Below are 19,764 nucleotides of genomic sequence, written 5' to 3' on the forward strand. Positions count from 1 at the left end.
GCTCTCTATAACCCCTCCCCTTACTGCTCCCTATAACCCTTTCCCTTACTGCTCTCTATAACCCCTTCCCTTACTGCTCCCTATAACCCCTCCCCTTACTGCTCCCTATAACCCTTTCCCTTACTGCTCCCTATAACCCCTCCCCTAACTGCTTCCTATAACTCCTCCCCTTACTCCATTCTTTAACCCCTCCCCTTACTTCTGCCTAGAACACCTCCCCTAACTGCTCCCTATAACCTCACCCTTACTGCTGCCTATAACCCCTCCCGTTTACTGCTTCCTATAACTCCTCCCCTTACTGCTCCCTCTAACCCCTCCCCTTACTACTCCCTATAACCCCTCCCCTAACTGCTCCCTATAACCCCTCCTCTAACTGCTCTCTATAACCCCTCCCCTTACTACTGCCTATAACCCCTCCCCTTACTGCTCCCTTTAATCCCTCCCCTTACTGCTCCCTATAACCCCTCCCCTTTTGGCTCCCTATAACCCCTCCCCTTACAGCTCCCTATAACTCCTCCCCTTATTGCTCCCTATAACTCCTGCCCTTACTGCTCCCTATAACCCCTCCCCTTACTGTTGCCTATAACCCCTCCCCTTTCTGCTCCCTACAACCCCTCCCCTTACTGCTCCCTACAACCCCTCCTCTTACTGCTCATTATAACCCCTCCCCTTACTGCTCCCTATAACCCCCTCCCCTTACTGTTGCCTATAACCCCTCCCTTTACTGCTCCCTATAACCCCTCCCCTTACTGCTCCCTATAACCCCTCCTCTTACTGCTCCCTATAACTCCTCCCCTTACTGCTCCCTTTAACCCCTCCCCTTACTTCTGCCTAGAACACCTCCCCTAACTGCTCCCTATAACCTCACCCTTACTGCTGCCTATAACCCCTCCCGTTTACTGCTCCCTCTAACCCCTCCCTATAACCCCTCCCCTTACTGCTCCCTATAACCCCTCCCCTTACTGCTCCCTATAACTCTTCCCTTACTGCTCCCTCTAACCCCTCCCCTTACTGCTCCCTATAACCCCTCCCCTAACTGCTCTCTATAACCCCTACCCTAACTGCTCTCTATAACCCCTCCCCTTACTACTGCCTATAACCCCTCCTCTTACTGCTCCCTTTCATCCCTCCCCTTACTGCTCCCTATAACCCCTCCCCTTTTTGCTCCATATAACCCCTCCCCTTACAGCTCCCTATAACTCCTGCCCTTACTGCTCCCTATAACCCCTCCCCTTACTGTTGTCTATAACCCCTCCCCTTACTGCTCCCTATAACCCCTCCCCTTACTGCTCATTATAACCCCTCCCCTTACTGCTCCCTATAACCCCTCCCCTTACTGTTGTCTATATCCCCTCCCCTTACTGCTCCCTATAACCCCTCCCCTTACTGCTCCCTACAACCCCTCCCCTTACTGATCATTATAACCCCTCCCTTTACTGCTCCCTATAACCCCTCCCCTTACTGCTTCCCTATAACTACTCCCTTTCTCACTGGTAGTCATTACGCGTATGATTTTATATAGGCGTGGTTACAATATTTTTCTCCAATAGTATTCAAGCCTAGTCCTGCAGATCACACTTGTGGTCTACTCTATGTGCCCTTAACAAATATGGCCGCTTAGGTTTTCTGGTTTGTTTCAGTTTAAGTTTTTCGTTCTGTGCCCCTGACAGCCGCTTCCGGTCATTTTAGTTATGCGTGTTGTTGCTGTAGGCAGGTAGGTCCTTTATTTACTGTGACTATACCGCGCTAATGCTAGTGACAGACAGGAAGTACTGATCGTCCTATCCCTTTAATACCCCTTATATTGGTTAAATGACCATACTGTCCCACCCTGTATTATCCCTCACAGGGGTTAAGTGACCATACTGTCCCTTTATTATCCCTCCTAGGGGTTAAATTACCATACTGTCCCTTTATTATCCCTCACAGGGGTTAAGTGACCAGACTGTCCCTTTATTATCTCTCACAGGGGTTAAGTGACCAGACTGTCCCTTTATTATCTCTCACAGGGGTTAAGTGACCAGACTGTCGCTTTATTATCCCTCACAGGGGTTAAGTGACCAGACTGTCGCTTTATTATCCCTCACAGGGGTTAAGTGACCAGACTGTCCCTTTATTATCCATCACAGGGGTTAAATGACCATACTGTCCCTTTATTATCTCTCTTATCTCTCACAGGGGTTAAGTGACCAGACTGTCCCTTTATTATCCCTCACAGGGGTTAAGTGACCAGACTGTCGCTTTATTATCCCTCACAGGGGTTAAGTGACCAGACTGTCGCTTTATTATCCCTCACAGGGGTTAAGTGACCATACTGTCCGTTTATTATCCCTCACAGGGGTTAAGTGACCATACTGTCCCTTTAGTATCCATCACAGGGGTTAAATAACCATACTGTCCCTTTATTATCTCTCACAGGGTTTAAGTGACAGACTGTCCCTTTATTATACCTCACAGGGGTTAAGTGACCAGACTGTCCCTTTATTATCCCTCACAGGGGTTAAGTGACCAGACTGTCCCTTTATTATCCCTCACAGGGGTTAAGTGACCATACTGTCCCTTTATTATCCCTCACAGGGGTTAAGTGACCATACTGTCCATTTATTATCCCTCACAGGGGTTAAGTGACTATACTGTCCCTTTATTATCCCTTACAGGGGTTAAGTGACCAGACTGTCCCTTTATTATCTCTCACAGGGGTTAAGTGACCAGACTGTCCCTTTATTATCCCTCACAGGGGTTAAGAGACCAGACTGTCCCTTTATTATCCCTCACAGGGGTTAAGTGACCAGACTGTTCCTTTATTTTCCCTCACAGGGCTTAAGTGACCATACTGTCCCTTTATTATCCCTCACAGGGGTTAAGTGACCAGACTGTCGCTTTATTATCTCTCACAGGGGTTAAGTGACCAGACTGTCCCTTTATTATCCCTCACAGGGGTTAAGTGACCAGACTGTCCCTTTATTATCCCTCACAGGGGTTAAGTGACCATACTGTCCCTTTATTATACCTCACAGGGGTTAAGTGACCAGACTGTCCCTTTATTATCCCTCACAGGGGTTAAGTGACCAGACTGTCCCTTTATTATCCCTCACAGGGGTTAAGTGACCATACTGTCCCTTTATTATCCCTCACAGGGGTTAAGTGACCATACTGTCCATTTATTATCCCTCACAGGGGTTAAGTGACTATACTGTCCCTTTATTATCCCTCACAGGGGTTAAGTGACCAGACTGTCCCTTTATTATCTCTCACAGGGGTTAAGTGACCAGACTGTCCCTTTATTATCCCTCACAGGGGTTAAGAGACCAGACTGTCCCTTTATTATCCCTCACAGGGGTTAAGTGACCAGACTGTTCCTTTATTTTCCCTCACAGGGCTTAAGTGACCATACTGTCCCTTTATTATCCCTCACAGGGGTTAAGTGACCAGACTGTCGCTTTATTATCTCTCACAGGGGTTAAGTGATCAGACTGTCCCTTTATTATCTCTCACAGGGGTTAAGTGACCAGACTGTCCCTTTATTATACCTCACAGGGGTTAAGTGACCAGACTGTCCCTTTATTATCCCTCACAGGGGTTAAGTGACCATACTGTCCCTTTATTATCCCTCACAGGGGTTAAGTGACCATACTGTCCCTTTATTATCCCTCACAGGGGTTAAGTGACCATACTGTCCATTTATTATCCCTCACAGGGGTTAAGTGACTATACTGTCCCTTTATTATCCCTCACAGGGGTTAAGTGACCAGACTGTCCCTTTATTATCCCTCACAGGGGTTACGTGACCAGACTGTCCCTTTATTATCCCTCACAGGGGTTAAATGACCAGACTGTCGCTTTATTATCTCTCACAGGGGTTAAGTGACCATACTGTCGCTTTATTATCCCTCACAGGGGTTAAGTGACCAGACGGTCTCTTTATTGTCCCTCACAGGGCTTAAGTGACCAGGCAGTCGCTTTATTATCCCTCACAGGGGTTAAGTGATCAGACTGTCCCTTTATTATCCCTCACAGGGGCAGTGTGTGTAGACAGTGGGATGTATAGGTTCAGTGTGTGTGTGTAGGATGTATATATTTGGGGTATATGAGCAATGTGTGTAGGATGTATATATTTGGGGTATAGGGGCAGTGTGTGTGTGTGTAGGATGTATATATTTGGGGTATAGGGGCAGTGTGGGTGTAGGATGTATATATTTGGGGTATAGGGGCAGTGTGTGTGTAGGATGTATATATTTGGGGTATAGGGGCAGTGTGTGTGTGTAGGATGTATATATTTGGGGTATAGGGGCAGTGTGTGTGTAGGATGTAAATATCTGGGGTATAGGGGCAGTGTGTGTGTAGGATGTAAATATTTGGGGTATAGGGGCAGTGTGTGTGTAGGATGTATATATTTGGGGTATAGGGGCAGTGTGTGTATAATGTATATATTTGGGGTATAGGGGCAGTGTATGTGTAGGATGTATATATTTGGGGTATAGGGGCAGTGTGTGTGTAGGATGTATATATTTGGGGTATAGGGGCAGTGTATGTGTAGGATGTATATATTTGGGGTATAGGGACAGTGTATGTGTAGGATGTATATATTTGGGTATAGGGGCAGTGTATGAGTAGGATGTATATATTTGGGGTATAGGGGCAGTGTATGTGTAGGATGTATATATTTGGGGTATAGGGGCAGTGTGTGTGTGTGTGAGATGTATATATTTGGGGTATAGGGGCAGTGTGTATGTGTGTGTGGGATGTATATATTTGGGGTATAGGGGCAGTGTGTATGTGTGTGTAGGATGTATATATTTGGGGTATAGGGGCAGTGTGTGTGTGTAGGATTTATATATTTAGGGTATAGGGGCAGTGTGTGTATGTTTAGGATGTATATATTTGGGGTATAGGGGCAGTGTGGGTGTAGGATGTATATAGTTGGGGTATAGGGGCAGTGTGTGTGTGTGTAGGATGTATATATTTGGGGTATAGGGGCCGTGTGGGTGTAGGTTGTATATATTTGGGGTATAGGGGCAGTGTGTGTGTGTAGGATGTATATATTTGGGGTATCGGGGCAGTGTGTGTATGTGTAGGATGTATATATTTGGGGTATAGGGGCAGTGTGGGTGTAGGATGTATATAGTTGGGGTATAGGGGCAGTGTGTGTGTAGGATGTATATAGTTGGGGTATAGGGGCAGTGTATGTGTAGGATGTATATATTTGGGGTATAGGGGCAGTGTATGCGTAGGATGTATATATTTGGTGTATAGGGGCAGTGTGTGTGTGTAGGATTTATATATTTGGGGTATAGGGGCAGTGTATGTGTAAGATGTATATATTTGGGGTATAGGGGCAGTGTATGTGTGTAGGATATATATATTTGGGGTATAGGGGCAGTGTGTGTATAGGATGTATATATTTGGGGTATAGGGGCAGTGTGTGTGTAGGATGTAAATATTTGGGCTATAAGGGCAGCGTGTGTGTGTAGGATGTATATATTTGGGGTATAGGGGCAGTTTGTGTGTGTGTAGGATGTATATATTTGGGGTGTAGGGGCAGTGTGCGTGTGTGTAGGATGTATATATTTGGGGTATAGGGGCAGTGTGGGTGTAGGATGTATATATTTGGGGTATAGGGGCAGTGTATGTGTGTAGGATGTAAATATTTGGGGTATAGGGGCAGTGTATGTGTGTAGGATTTATATATTTGGGGTATAGGGGCAGTGTGTGTAGGATGTATATATTTGGGATATAGGGGCAGTGTATGTGTAGGGTGTATATATTTGGGGTATAGGGGCAGTGTATGTGTAGGATGTATATATTTGGGGTATAGGGGCAGTGTATGAGTAGGATGTATATATTTGGGGTATAGGGGCAGTGTATGAGTAGGATGTATATATTTGGGGTATAGGGGCAGTGTATGTGTAGGATGTATATATTTGGGGTATAGGGGCAGTGTATGTGTAGGATGTATATATTTGGGGTATAGGGGCAGTGTGTGTGTGTAGGATGTATATATTTGGGGTAAAGGGGCAGTATGTGTGTGTGTAGGATGTATATATTTGGGGTATAGGGGCAGTGTGTGTAGGATGTATATATTTGGGGTATAGGGGCAGTGTGTGTGTGTGTAGGATGTAAATATTTGGGGTATAGGGGCAGTGTGTGTGTGTGTGTAGGATGTATATATATGGGGTATAGGGACAGTGTGTGTGTAGGATGTATATATTTGTGGTATAGGGACAGTGTGTGTGTAGGATGTATATATTTGTGGTATAGGGGCAGTGTGTGTGTGTGTGTGTGTGTAGGATGTATATATTTGGGATATAGGGGCAGTGTGTGTGTGTAGGGTGTATATATTTGGGGTATAGGGGCAGTGTGTGTGTATAATGTATATATTTGGGGTATAGAAGCAGTGTGTGTGTAGGATGGTATATATTTGGGGTATAGGGGCAGTGTGTGTGTAGGATGTAAATATTTGGGGTATAGGTGCAGTGTGTGTAGGATGTATATATTTGGGGTATAGGGGCAGTGTGTGTAGGATGTATATATTTAGGGTATAGGGGCAGTGTATGTGTAGGATGTATATATTTGGGGTATAGGGGCAGTGTGTGTGTAGGATGTATATATTTGGGGTATAGGGGCAGTGTATGTGCAGGATGTAAATATTTGGGGTATAGGGGCAGTGTATGTGTAGGATGTATATATTTGGGGTATAGGGGCAGTGTATGAGTAGGATGTATATATTTGGGGTATAGGGGCAGTGTGTGTGTGTGTAAGATGTATATATTTGGGGTATAGGGGCAGTGTGTGTTTGTGTAGGATGTATATATTTGCGGTATAGGGGCAGTGTGTAGTATGTATATATTTGGGGTATAGGGGCAGTGTGTGTGTAGGATGTATATATTCTGGGTATCGGGGCAGTGTGTGTATGTGTAGGATGTCTATATTTGGGGTATGGGGCAGTGTGGGTGTAGGATGTATATAGTTGCGGTATAGTTGCAGTGTGTGTGTAGGATGTATATATTTGGGGTATAGGGGCAGTGTGTGTGTAGGATGTATATATTTGGGGTATAGGGGCAGTGTGTGTGTAGGATGTATATATTTGGGGTACAGGGACAGTGTGTGTGTAGGATGTATATATTTGGGGTATATGGGCAGTGTGTGTGTAGGATGTATATATTTGGAGTATATGGGCAGTGTGGGTGTAGGATGTATATATTTGGGTATAGGGGCAGTGTGTGTGTGTGTGTAGGATGTTTATATTTGGGGTATAGGGGCAGTGTGTGTGTAGGATGTATATATTTGGGCTATAGGGGCAGTGTGTGTAGGATGTAAATATTTTGGCTATAGGGGCAGTGTGTGTGTGTAGGATGTAAATATTTGGGGTATAGGGGCAGTATGTGTGTGTGTGTAGGATGTATATATTGGGTATAGGGGCAGTGTGTGTGTGTAGGATGTATATATTTGGGGTATAGGGGCAGTGTGGGTGTAGGATGTATATATTTGGGGTATAGGGGCAGTGTGGGTGTAGGATGTATATATTTGGGGTATAGGGGCAGTGTGGGTGTAGGATGTATATATTTGGGGTATAGGGGCAGTGTGGGTGTAGGATGTATATATTTGGGGTATAGGGGCAGTGTGGGTGTAGGATGTATATATTTGGGGTATAGGGGCAGTGTATTTGTGTAGGATGTATATATTTGGGGTATAGGGGCAGTGTGTGTGTAGTATGTATATATTTGGGGTATAGGGGCAGTGTGTGTGTAGGATGTATATATTTGGAGTATGGGGGCAGTGTGGGTGTAGGATGTATATATTTGGGGTATAGGGGCAGTGTGTGTGTGTAGGATGTATATATTTGGGGTATAGGGGCAGTGTGTGTGTAGGATGTATATATTTGGGGTATAGGGGCAGTGTGTGTAGGATGTATATATTTGGGGTATAGGGGCAGTGTGTGTGTAGGATGTATATATTTGGGGTATAGGGGCATTGTGTGTGTAGGGTGTAAATATTTGGGGTATAGGGGCAGTGTGTTTGTGTAGGATGTATATATTTAGGGTATAGGGACAGTGTGTGTTTAGGATGGTATATATTTGGGGTATAGGGGCAGTGTGTGTGTGTAGGATGTATAAATTTGGGGTATAGGGGCAGTGTGTGTGTGTAGGATGTATGTATTTGGAGTATAGGGGCAGTGTGTGTGTGTAGGATGTATATATTTGAGGTATAGGGGCAATGTGTCCCTCACAGGGGTTAAGTGACCATACTGTCGCTTTATTATACCTCACAGCGGTTAAGTGACCAGACTGTCCGTTTAATATATCTCACAGGGGTTAATTGACCAGACTGTCGCTTTATTATCCCTCACAGGGGCAGTGTGTGTAGACAGTGGGATGTATAGGGTCAGTATGTGTGTGTAGGATTTATATTTTTGGGGTATAGTGGCAGTGTATGTGTAGGATGTATGTATTTGGGGTATAGGGGCAGTGTGTGTTGGATGTATATATTTGGGGTATTGGGGCAGTGTGTGTGTGTAGGATGTATATATTTGGGGTATAGGGGCAGTGTATGTGTAGGATGTATATATTTGGGGTATAGGGGCAGTGTATGTGTAGGATGTATATATTTGGGGTATAGGGGCAGTGTATGTGTAGGATGTATATATTTGGGGTATAGGGGCAGTGTGTGTGTAGGATGTATATATTTGGGGTATAGGGGCATTGTGTGTGTAGGATGTATATATTTGGGGTATAGGGGCAGTGTGTGTGTAGGATGTATATATTTGGGGTATAGGGGCAGTTTGTGTGTAGGATGTATATGTTTGGGTTATAGGGGCAGTGTGTGTGTGTGTAGGATGTCTATATTTGGGGTATGGGGCAGTGTGGGTGTAGGATGTATATAGTTGCGGTATAGTTGCAGTGTATGTGTAGGATGTATATATTTGGGGTATAGGGGCAGTGTGTGTGTAGGATGTATATATTTGGGGTATAGGGGCAGTGTATGTGCAGGATGTAAATATTTGGGGTATAGGGGCAGTGTATGTGTAGGATGTATATATTTGGGGTATAGGGGCAGTGTATGAGTAGGATGTATATATTTGGGGTATAGGGGCAGTGTGTGTGTGTGTAAGATGTATATATTTGGGGTATAGGGGCAGTGTGTGTTTGTGTAGGATGTATATATTTGCGGTATAGGGGCAGTGTGTAGTATGTATATATTTGGGGTATAGGGGCAGTGTGTGTGTAGGATGTATATATTCTGGGTATCGGGGCAGTGTGTGTATGTGTAGGATGTCTATATTTGGGGTATGGGGCAGTGTGGGTGTAGGATGTATATAGTTGCGGTATAGTTGCAGTGTGTGTGTAGGATGTATATATTTGGGGTATAGGGGCAGTGTGTGTGTAGGATGTATATATTTGGGGTATAGGGGCAGTGTGTGTGTAGGATGTATATATTTGGGGTATAGGGACAGTGTGTGTGTAGGATGTATATATTTGGGGTATATGGGCAGTGTGTGTGTAGGATGTATATATTTGGAGTATATGGGCAGTGTGGGTGTAGGATGTATATATTTGGGTATAGGGGCAGTGTGTGTGTGTGTGTAGGATGTTTATATTTGGGGTATAGGGGCAGTGTGTGTGTAGGATGTATATATTTGGGCTATAGGGGCAGTGTGTGTAGGATGTAAATATTTTGGCTATAGGGGCAGTGTGTGTGTGTAGGATGTAAATATTTGGGGTATAGGGGCAGTATGTGTGTGTGTGTAGGATGTATATATTGGGTATAGGGGCAGTGTGTGTGTGTAGGATGTATATATTTGGGGTATAGGGGCAGTGTGGGTGTAGGATGTATATATTTGGGGTATAGGGGCAGTGTGGGTGTAGGATGTATATATTTGGGGTATAGGGGCAGTGTGGGTGTAGGATGTATATATTTGGGGTATAGGGGCAGTGTGGGTGTAGGATGTATATATTTGGGGTATAGGGGCAGTGTGGGTGTAGGATGTATATATTTGGGGTATAGGGGCAGTGTATTTGAGTAGGATGTATATATTTGGGGTATAGGGGCAGTGTGTGTGTGTAGTATGTATATATTTGGGGTATAGGGGCAGTGTGTGTGTAGGATGTATATATTTGGAGTATGGGGGCAGTGTGGGTGTAGGATGTATATATTTGGGGTATAGGGGCAGTGTGTGTGTGTAGGATGTATATATTTGGGGTATAGGGGCAGTGTGTGTGTAGGATGTATATATTTGGGGTATAGGGGCAGTGTGTGTAGGATGTATATATTTGGGGTATAGGGGCAGTGTGTGTGTAGGATGTATATATTTGGGGTATAGGGGCATTGTGTGTGTAGGGTGTAAATATTTGGGGTATAGGGGCAGTGTGTTTGTGTAGGATGTATATATTTAGGGTATAGGGACAGTGTGTGTTTAGGATGGTATATATTTGGGGTATAGGGGCAGTGTGTGTGTGTAGGATGTATATATTTGGGGTATAGGGGCAGTGTGTGTGTGTAGGATGTATGTATTTGGGGTATAGGGGCAGTGTGTGTGTGTAGGATGTATATATTTGAGGTATAGGGGCAATGTGTCCCTCACAGGGGTTAAGTGACCATACTGTCGCTTTATTATACCTCACAGCGGTTAAGTGACCAGACTGTCCGTTTAATATATCTCACAGGGGTTAATTGACCAGACTGTCGCTTTATTATCCCTCACAGGGGCAGTGTGTGTAGACAGTGGGATGTATAGGGTCAGTATGTGTGTGTAGGATTTATATTTTTGGGGTATAGTGGCAGTGTATGTGTAGGATGTATGTATTTGGGGTATAGGGGCAGTGTGTGTTGGATGTATATATTTGGGGTATTGGGGCAGTGTGTGTGTGTAGGATGTATATATTTGGGGTATAGGGGCAGTGTATGTGTAGGATGTATATATTTGGGGTATAGGGGCAGTGTATGTGTAGGATGTATATATTTGGGGTATAGGGGCAGTGTATGTGTAGGATGTATATATTTGGGGTATAGGGGCAGTGTGTGTGTAGGATGTATATATTTGGGGTATAGGGGCAGTGTGTGTGTAGGATGTATATATTTGGGGTATAGGGGCAGTGTGTGTGTAGGATGTATATATTTGGGGTATAGGGGCAGTGTGTGTGTAGGATGTATATATTTGGGTTATAGGGGCAGTGTGTGTGTGTGTAGGATGTCTATATTTGGGGTATGGGGCAGTGTGGGTGTAGGATGTATATAGTTGCGGTATAGTTGCAGTGTGTGTGTAGGATGTATATATTTGGGGTATAGGGGCAGTGTGTGTGTAGGATGTATATATTTGGGGTATAGGGGCAGTGTGTGTGTAGGATGTATATATTTGGGGTACAGGGACAGTGTGTGTGTAGGATGTATATATTTGGGGTATATGGGCAGTGTGTGTGTAGGATGTATATATTTGGAGTATATGGGCAGTGTGGGTGTAGGATGTATATATTTGGGTATAGGGGCAGTGTGTGTGTGTGTGTAGGATGTTTATATTTGGGGTATAGGGGCAGTGTGTGTGTAGGATGTATATATTTGGGCTATAGGGGCAGTGTGTGTAGGATGTAAATATTTTGGCTATAGGGGCAGTGTGTGTGTGTAGGATGTAAATATTTGGGGTATAGGGGCAGTATGTGTGTGTGTGTAGGATGTATATATTGGGTATAGGGGCAGTGTGTGTGTGTAGGATGTATATATTTGGGGTATAGGGGCAGTGTGGGTGTAGGATGTATATATTTGGGGTATAGGGGCAGTGTGGGTGTAGGATGTATATATTTGGGGTATAGGGGCAGTGTGTGTGTAGGATGTATATATTTGGGGTATAGGGGCAGTGTGGGTGTAGGATGTATATATTTGGGGTATAGGGGCAGTGTGGGTGTAGGATGTATATATTTGGGGTATAGGGGCAGTGTATTTGTGTAGGATGTATATATTTGGGGTATAGGGGCAGTGTGTGTGTAGTATGTATATATTTGGGGTATAGGGGCAGTGTGTGTGTAGGATGTATATATTTGGAGTATGGGGGCAGTGTGGGTGTAGGATGTATATATTTGGGGTATAGGGGCAGTGTGTGTGTGTAGGATGTATATATTTGGGGTATAGGGGCAGTGTGTGTGTAGGATGTATATATTTGGGATATAGGGGCAGTGTGTGTATGATGTATATTTTTGGGGTATAGGGGCAGTGTGTGTGTAGGATGTATATATTTGGGGTATAGGGGCATTGTGTGTGTAGGGTGTAAATATTTGGGGTATAGGGGCAGTGTGTTTGTGTAGGATGTATATATTTAGGGTATAGGGACAGTGTGTGTTTAGGATGGTATATATTTGGGGTATAGGGGCAGTGTGTGTGTGTAGGATGTATAAATTTGGGGTATAGGGGCAGTGTGTGTGTGTAGGATGTATGTATTTGGGGTATAGGGGCAGTGTGTGTGTGTAGGATGTATATATTTGAGGTATAGGGGCAATGTGTCCCTCACAGGGGTTAAGTGACCATACTGTCGCTTTATTATACCTCACAGCGGTTAAGTGACCAGACTGTCCGTTTAATATTTCTCACAGGGGTTAATTGACCAGACTGTCGCTTTATTATCCCTCACAGGGGCAGTGTGTGTAGACAGTGGGATGTATAGGGTCAGTATGTGTGTGTAGGATTTATATTTTTGGGGTATAGTGGCAGTGTATGTGTAGGATGTATGTATTTGGGGTATAGGGGCAGTGTGTGTTGGATGTATATATTTGGGGTATTGGGGCAGTGTGTGTGTGTAGGATGTATATATTTGGGGTATAGGGGCAGTGTATGTGTAGGATGTATATATTTGGGGTATAGGGGCAGTGTATGTGTAGGATGTATATATTTGGGGTATAGGGGCAGTGTGTGTGTAGGATGTATATATTTGGGGTATAGGGGCATTGTGTGTGTAGGATGTATATATTTGGGGTATAGGGGCAGTGTGTGTGTAGGATGTATATATTTGGGGTATAGGGGCAGTTTGTGTGTAGGATGTATATGTTTGGGTTATAGGGGCAGTGTGTGTGTGTGTAGTATGTATATATTTGGGGTATAGGGGTAGTGTGTGTGTGTAGGATGTATATATTTGGGGTATAGGGGCAGTGTGTGTGTGTAGGATGTATATATTTGGGGTATAGGGGCAGTGTGTGTGTGTGTAGGATGTATATATTTGGGGTATAGGGGCAGTGTGTGTAGGATGTATATATTTGGGGTATAGGGGCAGTGTGTGTGTAGGATGTATATATTTGGGGTATAGGGGCATTGTGTGTGTAGGGTGTAAATATTTGGGGTATAGGGGCAGTGTGTTTGTGTAGGATGTATATATTTAGGGTATAGGGACAGTGTGTGTTTAGGATGGTATATATTTGGGGTATAGGGGCAGTGTGTGTGTGTAGGATGTATAAATTTGGGGTATAGGGGCAGTGTGTGTGTGTAGGATGTATGTATTTGGGGTATAGGGGCAGTGTGTGTGTGTAGGATGTATATATTTGAGGTATAGGGGCAATGTGTCCCTCACAGGGGTTAAGTGACCATACTGTCGCTTTATTATACCTCACAGCGGTTAAGTGACCAGACTGTCCGTTTAATATTTCTCACAGGGGTTAATTGACCAGACTGTCGCTTTATTATCCCTCACAGGGGCAGTGTGTGTAGACAGTGGGATGTATAGGGTCAGTATGTGTGTGTAGGATTTATATTTTTGGGGTATAGTGGCAGTGTATGTGTAGGATGTATGTATTTGGGGTATAGGGGCAGTGTGTGTTGGATGTATATATTTGGGGTATTGGGGCAGTGTGTGTGTGTAGGATGTATATATTTGGGGTATAGGGGCAGTGTATGTGTAGGATGTATATATTTGGGGTATAGGGGCAGTGTATGTGTAGGATGTATATATTTGGGGTATAGGGGCAGTGTATGTGTAGGATGTATATATTTGGGGTATAGGGGCAGTGTGTGTGTAGGATGTATATATTTGGGGTATAGGGGCAGTGTGTGTGTAGGATGTATATATTTGGGGTATAGGGGCAGTGTGTGTGTAGGATGTATATATTTGGGGTATAGGGGCAGTTTGTGTGTAGGATGTATATGTTTGGGTTATAGGGGCAGTGTGTGTGTGTGTAGGATGTCTATATTTGGGGTATGGGGCAGTGTGGGTGTAGGATGTATATAGTTGCGGTATAGTTGCAGTGTGTGTGTAGGATGTATATATTTGGGGTATAGGGGCAGTGTGTGTGTAGGATGTATATATTTGGGGTATAGGGGCAGTGTGTGTGTAGGATGTATATATTTGGGGTACAGGGACAGTGTGTGTGTAGGATGTATATATTTGGGGTATATGGGCAGTGTGTGTGTAGGATGTATATATTTGGAGTATATGGGCAGTGTGGGTGTAGGATGTATATATTTGGGTATAGGGGCAGTGTGTGTGTGTGTGTGTAGGATGTTTATATTTGGGGTATAGGGGCAGTGTGTGTGTAGGATGTATATATTTGGGCTATAGGGGCAGTGTGTGTAGGATGTAAATATTTTGGCTATAGGGGCAGTGTGTGTGTGTAGGATGTAAATATTTGGGGTATAGGGGCAGTATGTGTGTGTGTGTAGGATGTATATATTGGGTATAGGGGCAGTGTGTGTGTGTAGGATGTATATATTTGGGGTATAGGGGCAGTGTGGGTGTAGGATGTATATATTTGGGGTATAGGGGCAGTGTGGGTGTAGGATGTATATATTTGGGGTATAGGGGCAGTGTGGGTGTAGGATGTATATATTTGGGGTATAGGGGCAGTGTGGGTGTAGGATGTATATATTTGGGGTATAGGGGCAGTGTGGGTGTAGGATGTATATATTTGGGGTATAGGGGCAGTGTATTTGTGTAGGATGTATATATTTGGGGTATAGGGGCAGTGTGCGTGTAGTATGTATATATTTGGGGTATAGGGGCAGTGTGTGTGTAGGATGTATATATTTGGAGTATGGGGGCAGTGTGGGTGTAGGATGTATATATTTGGGGTATAGGGGCAGTGTGTGTGTGTAGGATGTATATATTTGGGGTATAGGGGCAGTGTGTGTGTAGGATGTATATATTTGGGATATAGGGGCAGTGTGTGTATGATGTATATATTTGGGGTATAGGGGCAGTGTGTGTGTAGGATGTATATATTTGGGGTATAGGGGCATTGTGTGTGTAGGGTGTAAATATTTGGGGTATAGGGGCAGTGTGTTTGTGTAGGATGTATATATTTAGGGTATAGGGACAGTGTGTGTTTAGGATGGTATATATTTGGGGTATAGGGGCAGTGTGTGTGTGTAGGATGTATAAATTTGGGGTATAGGGGCAGTGTGTGTGTGTAGGATGTATGTATTTGGGGTATAGGGGCAGTGTGTGTGTGTAGGATGTATATATTTGAGGTATAGGGGCAATGTGTCCCTCACAGGGGTTAAGTGACCATACTGTCGCTTTATTATACCTCACAGCGGTTAAGTGACCAGACTGTCCGTTTAATATTTCTCACAGGGGTTAATTGACCAGACTGTCGCTTTATTATCCCTCACAGGGGCAGTGTGTGTAGACAGTGGGATGTATAGGGTCAGTATGTGTGTGTAGGATTTATATTTTTGGGGTATAGTGGCAGTGTATGTGTAGGATGTATGTATTTGGGGTATAGGGGCAGTGTGTGTTGGATGTATATATTTGGGGTATTGGGGCAGTGTGTGTGTGTAGGATGTATATATTTGGGGTATAGGGGCAGTGTATGTGTAGGATGTATATATTTGGGGTATAGGGGCAGTGTATGTGTAGGATGTATATATTTGGGGTATAGGGGCAGTGTGTGTGTAGGATGTATATATTTGGGGTATAGGGGCATTGTGTGTGTAGGATGTATATATTTGGGGTATAGGGGCAGTGTGTGTGTAGGATGTATATATTTGGGGTATAGGGGCAGTTTGTGTGTAGGATGTATATGTTTGGGTTATAGGGGCAGTGTGTGTGTGTGTAGTATGTATATATTTGGGGTATAGGGGTAGTGTGTGTGTGTAGGATGTATATATTTGGGGTATAGGGGCAGTGTGTGTGTGTAGGATGTATATATTTGGGGTATAGGGGCAGTGTGTGTGTGTGTAGGATGTATATATTTGGGGTATAGGGGCAGTGTGTGTGTGTAGGATGTATATATTTGGGGTATAGGGGCAGTGTGTGTGTGTAGGATGTATATATTTGGGGTATAGGGGCAGTGTGTGTGTGTGTAGGATGTATATATTTGGGGTATAGGGGCAGTGTGTGTGTGTGTGTAGGATGTATATATTGGGGTATAGGGGCAGTGTGTGTGTGTAGGATGTATATATTTGGGGTATAGGGGCAGTGTGTGTAGGATGTATATATTTGGGGTATAGGGGCAGTGTGTGTGTGTAGTATGTATATAGTTGGGGTATAGGGGCAGTGTGTGTGTGTAGTATGTATATATTTGGGGTATAGGGGCAGTGTGTGTGTAGGATGTATATATTTGGGGTATAGGGGCAGTGTGTGTGTGTAGTATGTATATAGTTGGGGTATAGGGGCAGTGTGTGTGTGTAGGATGTATATATTTGGGGTATAGGGGCAGTGTGTGTGTGTAGGATGTATATATTTAGGGTATATGGGCAGTAGGAGGGACATACTGGCTGCCATACATGCAGACAATGGGGTATATGTATTTTGAGATTTAGGGAACATCTTCTGCCTACAACTGGCCTATGGTGCTGGGCAGCAAAGAGTTAAGCTAGATTTATCCGCAGATGAAACTGATAAGCCACATTTTACCCTGCTGACCCTGTAACCCTTTTCCTCCCAGATAAGACGGCGTATTCAGGGTATAGTTCACAGCTGAGCTTGTAACCATTAACCCAAGTACTGTGTGTGGCAGAGGATCCAGGAGCATGGCCGCCCTACTAAAAGGTATCTCATGCTTTGTATATTGCTGTGTGTGACACTGACGTACTGACTGCCTGTGTGTGTGTGACATTGTGACATACTGACTGCCTGTGTGTGTGTGACATTGTGACATACTGACTGCCTGTGTGTGTGACATTGTGACATACTGACTGACTGTGTGTGTGTGACATACTGACTGCCTGTGTGTGTGTGACATTGTGACATACTGACTGCCTGTGTGTGTGTGACATTGTGACATACTGACTGACTGTGTGTGTGTGACATATTGACTGCCTGTGTGTGTGTGACATTGTGACATACTGACTGCCTGTGTGTGTGTGTGTGACATTGTGACATACTGACTGACTGTGTGTGTGTGACATATTGACTGCCTGTGTGTGTGTGTGACATTGTGACATACTGACTGCCTGTGTGTGTGTGACATTGTGACATACTGACTGCCTGTGTGTGTGACATTGTGACATACTGACAGCCTATGTGTGTGTCACATTGTGACATACCGACTGCCTGTGTGTGTGACATTGTGACATACTGACAGCCTAGGTGTGTCACATTGTGACATACTGACTGCCTGTGTGTGTCACATTGTGACATACTGACTGCCTATGTGTGTGTCACATTGTGACATACTGACTGCCTATGTGTGTGTCACATTGTGACATACTGACTGCCTATGTGTGTGTCACATTGTGACATACTGACTGCCTGTGTGTGTGACATTATGACATACTGACTGCCTATGTGTGTGTGACGTGACATACTGACTGCCTGTGTGTGTCACATTGTGACATACTGACTGCCTGTGTGTGACACTGTGACGTACCGACTGCCTGTGTGTGTGACAGTGTGACATACTTACTGCCCGTGTGATATACAGACTGCCTGCCTGCATGTGTGTGTGTGATATACAGGGAGTGCAGAATTATTAGGCAAATGAGTATTTTGACCACATCATCCTCTTTATGGATGTTGTCTTACTCCAAGCTGTATAGGCTTGAAAGCCTACTACCAATTAAGCATATTAGGTGATGTGCATCTCTGTAATGAGAAGGGGTGTGGTCTAATGACATCAACACCCTATATCAGGTGTGCATAATTATTAGGCAACTTCCTTTCCTTTGGCAAAATGGGTCAAAAGAAGGACATGACAGGCTCAGAAAAGTAAAAAATAGTGAGATATCTTGCAGAGGGATGCAGCACTCTTAAAATTGCAAAGCTTCTGAAGCGTGATCATCGAACAATCAAGCGTTTCATTCAAAATAGTCAACAGGGTCGCAAGAAGCGTGTGGAAAAACCAAGGCGCAAAATAACTGCCCATGAACTGAGAAAAGTCAAGCGTGCAGCTGCCAAGATGCCACTTGCCACCAGTTTGGCCATATTTCAGAGCTGCAACATCACTGGAGTGCCCAAAAGCACAAGGTGTGCAATACTCAGAGACATGGCCAAGGTAAGAAAGGCTGAAAGACGACCACCACTGAACAAGACACACAAGCTGAAACGTCAAGACTGGGCCAAGAAATATCTCAAGACTGATTTTTCTAAGGTTTTATGGACTGATGAAATGAGAGTGAGTCTTGATGGGCCAGATGGATGGGCCCATGGCTGGATTGGTAAAGGGCAGAGAGCTCCAGTCCGACTCAGACGCCAGCAAGGTGGAGGTGGAGTACTGGTTTGGGCTGGTATCATCAAAGATGAGCTTGTGGGGCCTTTTCGGGTTGAGGATGGAGTCAAGCTCAACTCCCAGTCCTACTGCCAGTTTCTGGAAGACACCTTCTTCAAGCAGTGGTACAGGAAGAAGTCTGCATCCTTCAAGAAAAACATGATTTTCATGCAGGACAATGCTCCATCACACGCGTCCAAGTACTCCACAGCGTGGCTGGCAAGAAAGGGTATAAAAGAAGAAAATCTAATGACATGGCCTCCTTGTTCACCTGATCTGAACCCCATTGAGAACCTGTGGTCCATCATCAAATGTGAGATTTACAAGGAGGGAAAACAGTACACCTCTCTGAACAGTGTCTGGGAGGCTGTGGTTGCTGCTGCACTCAATGTTGATGGTGAACAGATCAAAACACTGACAGAATCCATGGATGGCAGGCTTTTGAGTGTCCTTGCAAAGAAAGGTGGCTATATTGGTCACTGATTTGTTTTTGTTTTGTTTTTGAATGTCAGAAATGTATATTTGTGAATGTTGAGATGTTATATTGGTTTCACTGGTAAAAATAAATAATTGAAATGGGTATATATTTGTTTTTTGTTAAGTTGCCTAATAATTATGCACAGTAATAGTCACCTGCACTCACAGATATCCCCCTAAAATAGCTATAACTAAAAACAAACTAAAAACTACTTCCAAAACTATTCAGCTTTGATATTAATGAGTTTTTTGGGTTCATTGAGAACATGGTTGTTGTTCAATAATAAAATTAATCCTCAAAAATACAACTTGCCTAATAATTCTGCACTCCCTGTACAGACTGCCTTCCTGACACACATATATACAGACCCCTATCAAATTCACAGACACTTACAAACTTATACACACACTCTATCATATATACCCACGCTTACACACACGCTATCATATATATCCATGCTTACACACATGCTATCATATATACCCACGCTTACACACATACAGACATGCTATTATACTGTATATATTCACACTTACACACACACAAACACACACACACACGTGCTGTCATATATACCCACACTTACACACATACACACATGCTATTATACTGTATATATTCACACTTACACACACGCGTGCTATCATATATACCCACACTTACACACAT

The 19,764-nt window shown here is 44.0% G+C and overlaps 1 protein-coding gene across 1 annotated transcript in view; it reads left to right on the forward strand.

Moving 5' to 3' along the window:
* The first annotated feature begins 1,574 nt into the window (after positions 1-1,574).
* The window catches only part of SERHL2 (serine hydrolase like 2), a 109,241-nt gene continuing 91,051 nt past the window's right edge, over positions 1,575-19,764 (forward strand). The window contains exons 1-2 of the mRNA XM_053721331.1: positions 1,575-1,714; positions 16,857-16,960. Coding sequence (XP_053577306.1) covers positions 16,942-16,960 — 19 coding nt within the window. The 5' untranslated portion in view covers positions 1,575-1,714; positions 16,857-16,941. The remainder of the gene's footprint in view (positions 1,715-16,856; positions 16,961-19,764) is intronic.

This window comes from Bombina bombina, chromosome 7 (assembly GCF_027579735.1).
Source record: "Bombina bombina isolate aBomBom1 chromosome 7, aBomBom1.pri, whole genome shotgun sequence".
Taxonomy (NCBI): Eukaryota; Metazoa; Chordata; class Amphibia; order Anura; family Bombinatoridae; genus Bombina; species Bombina bombina.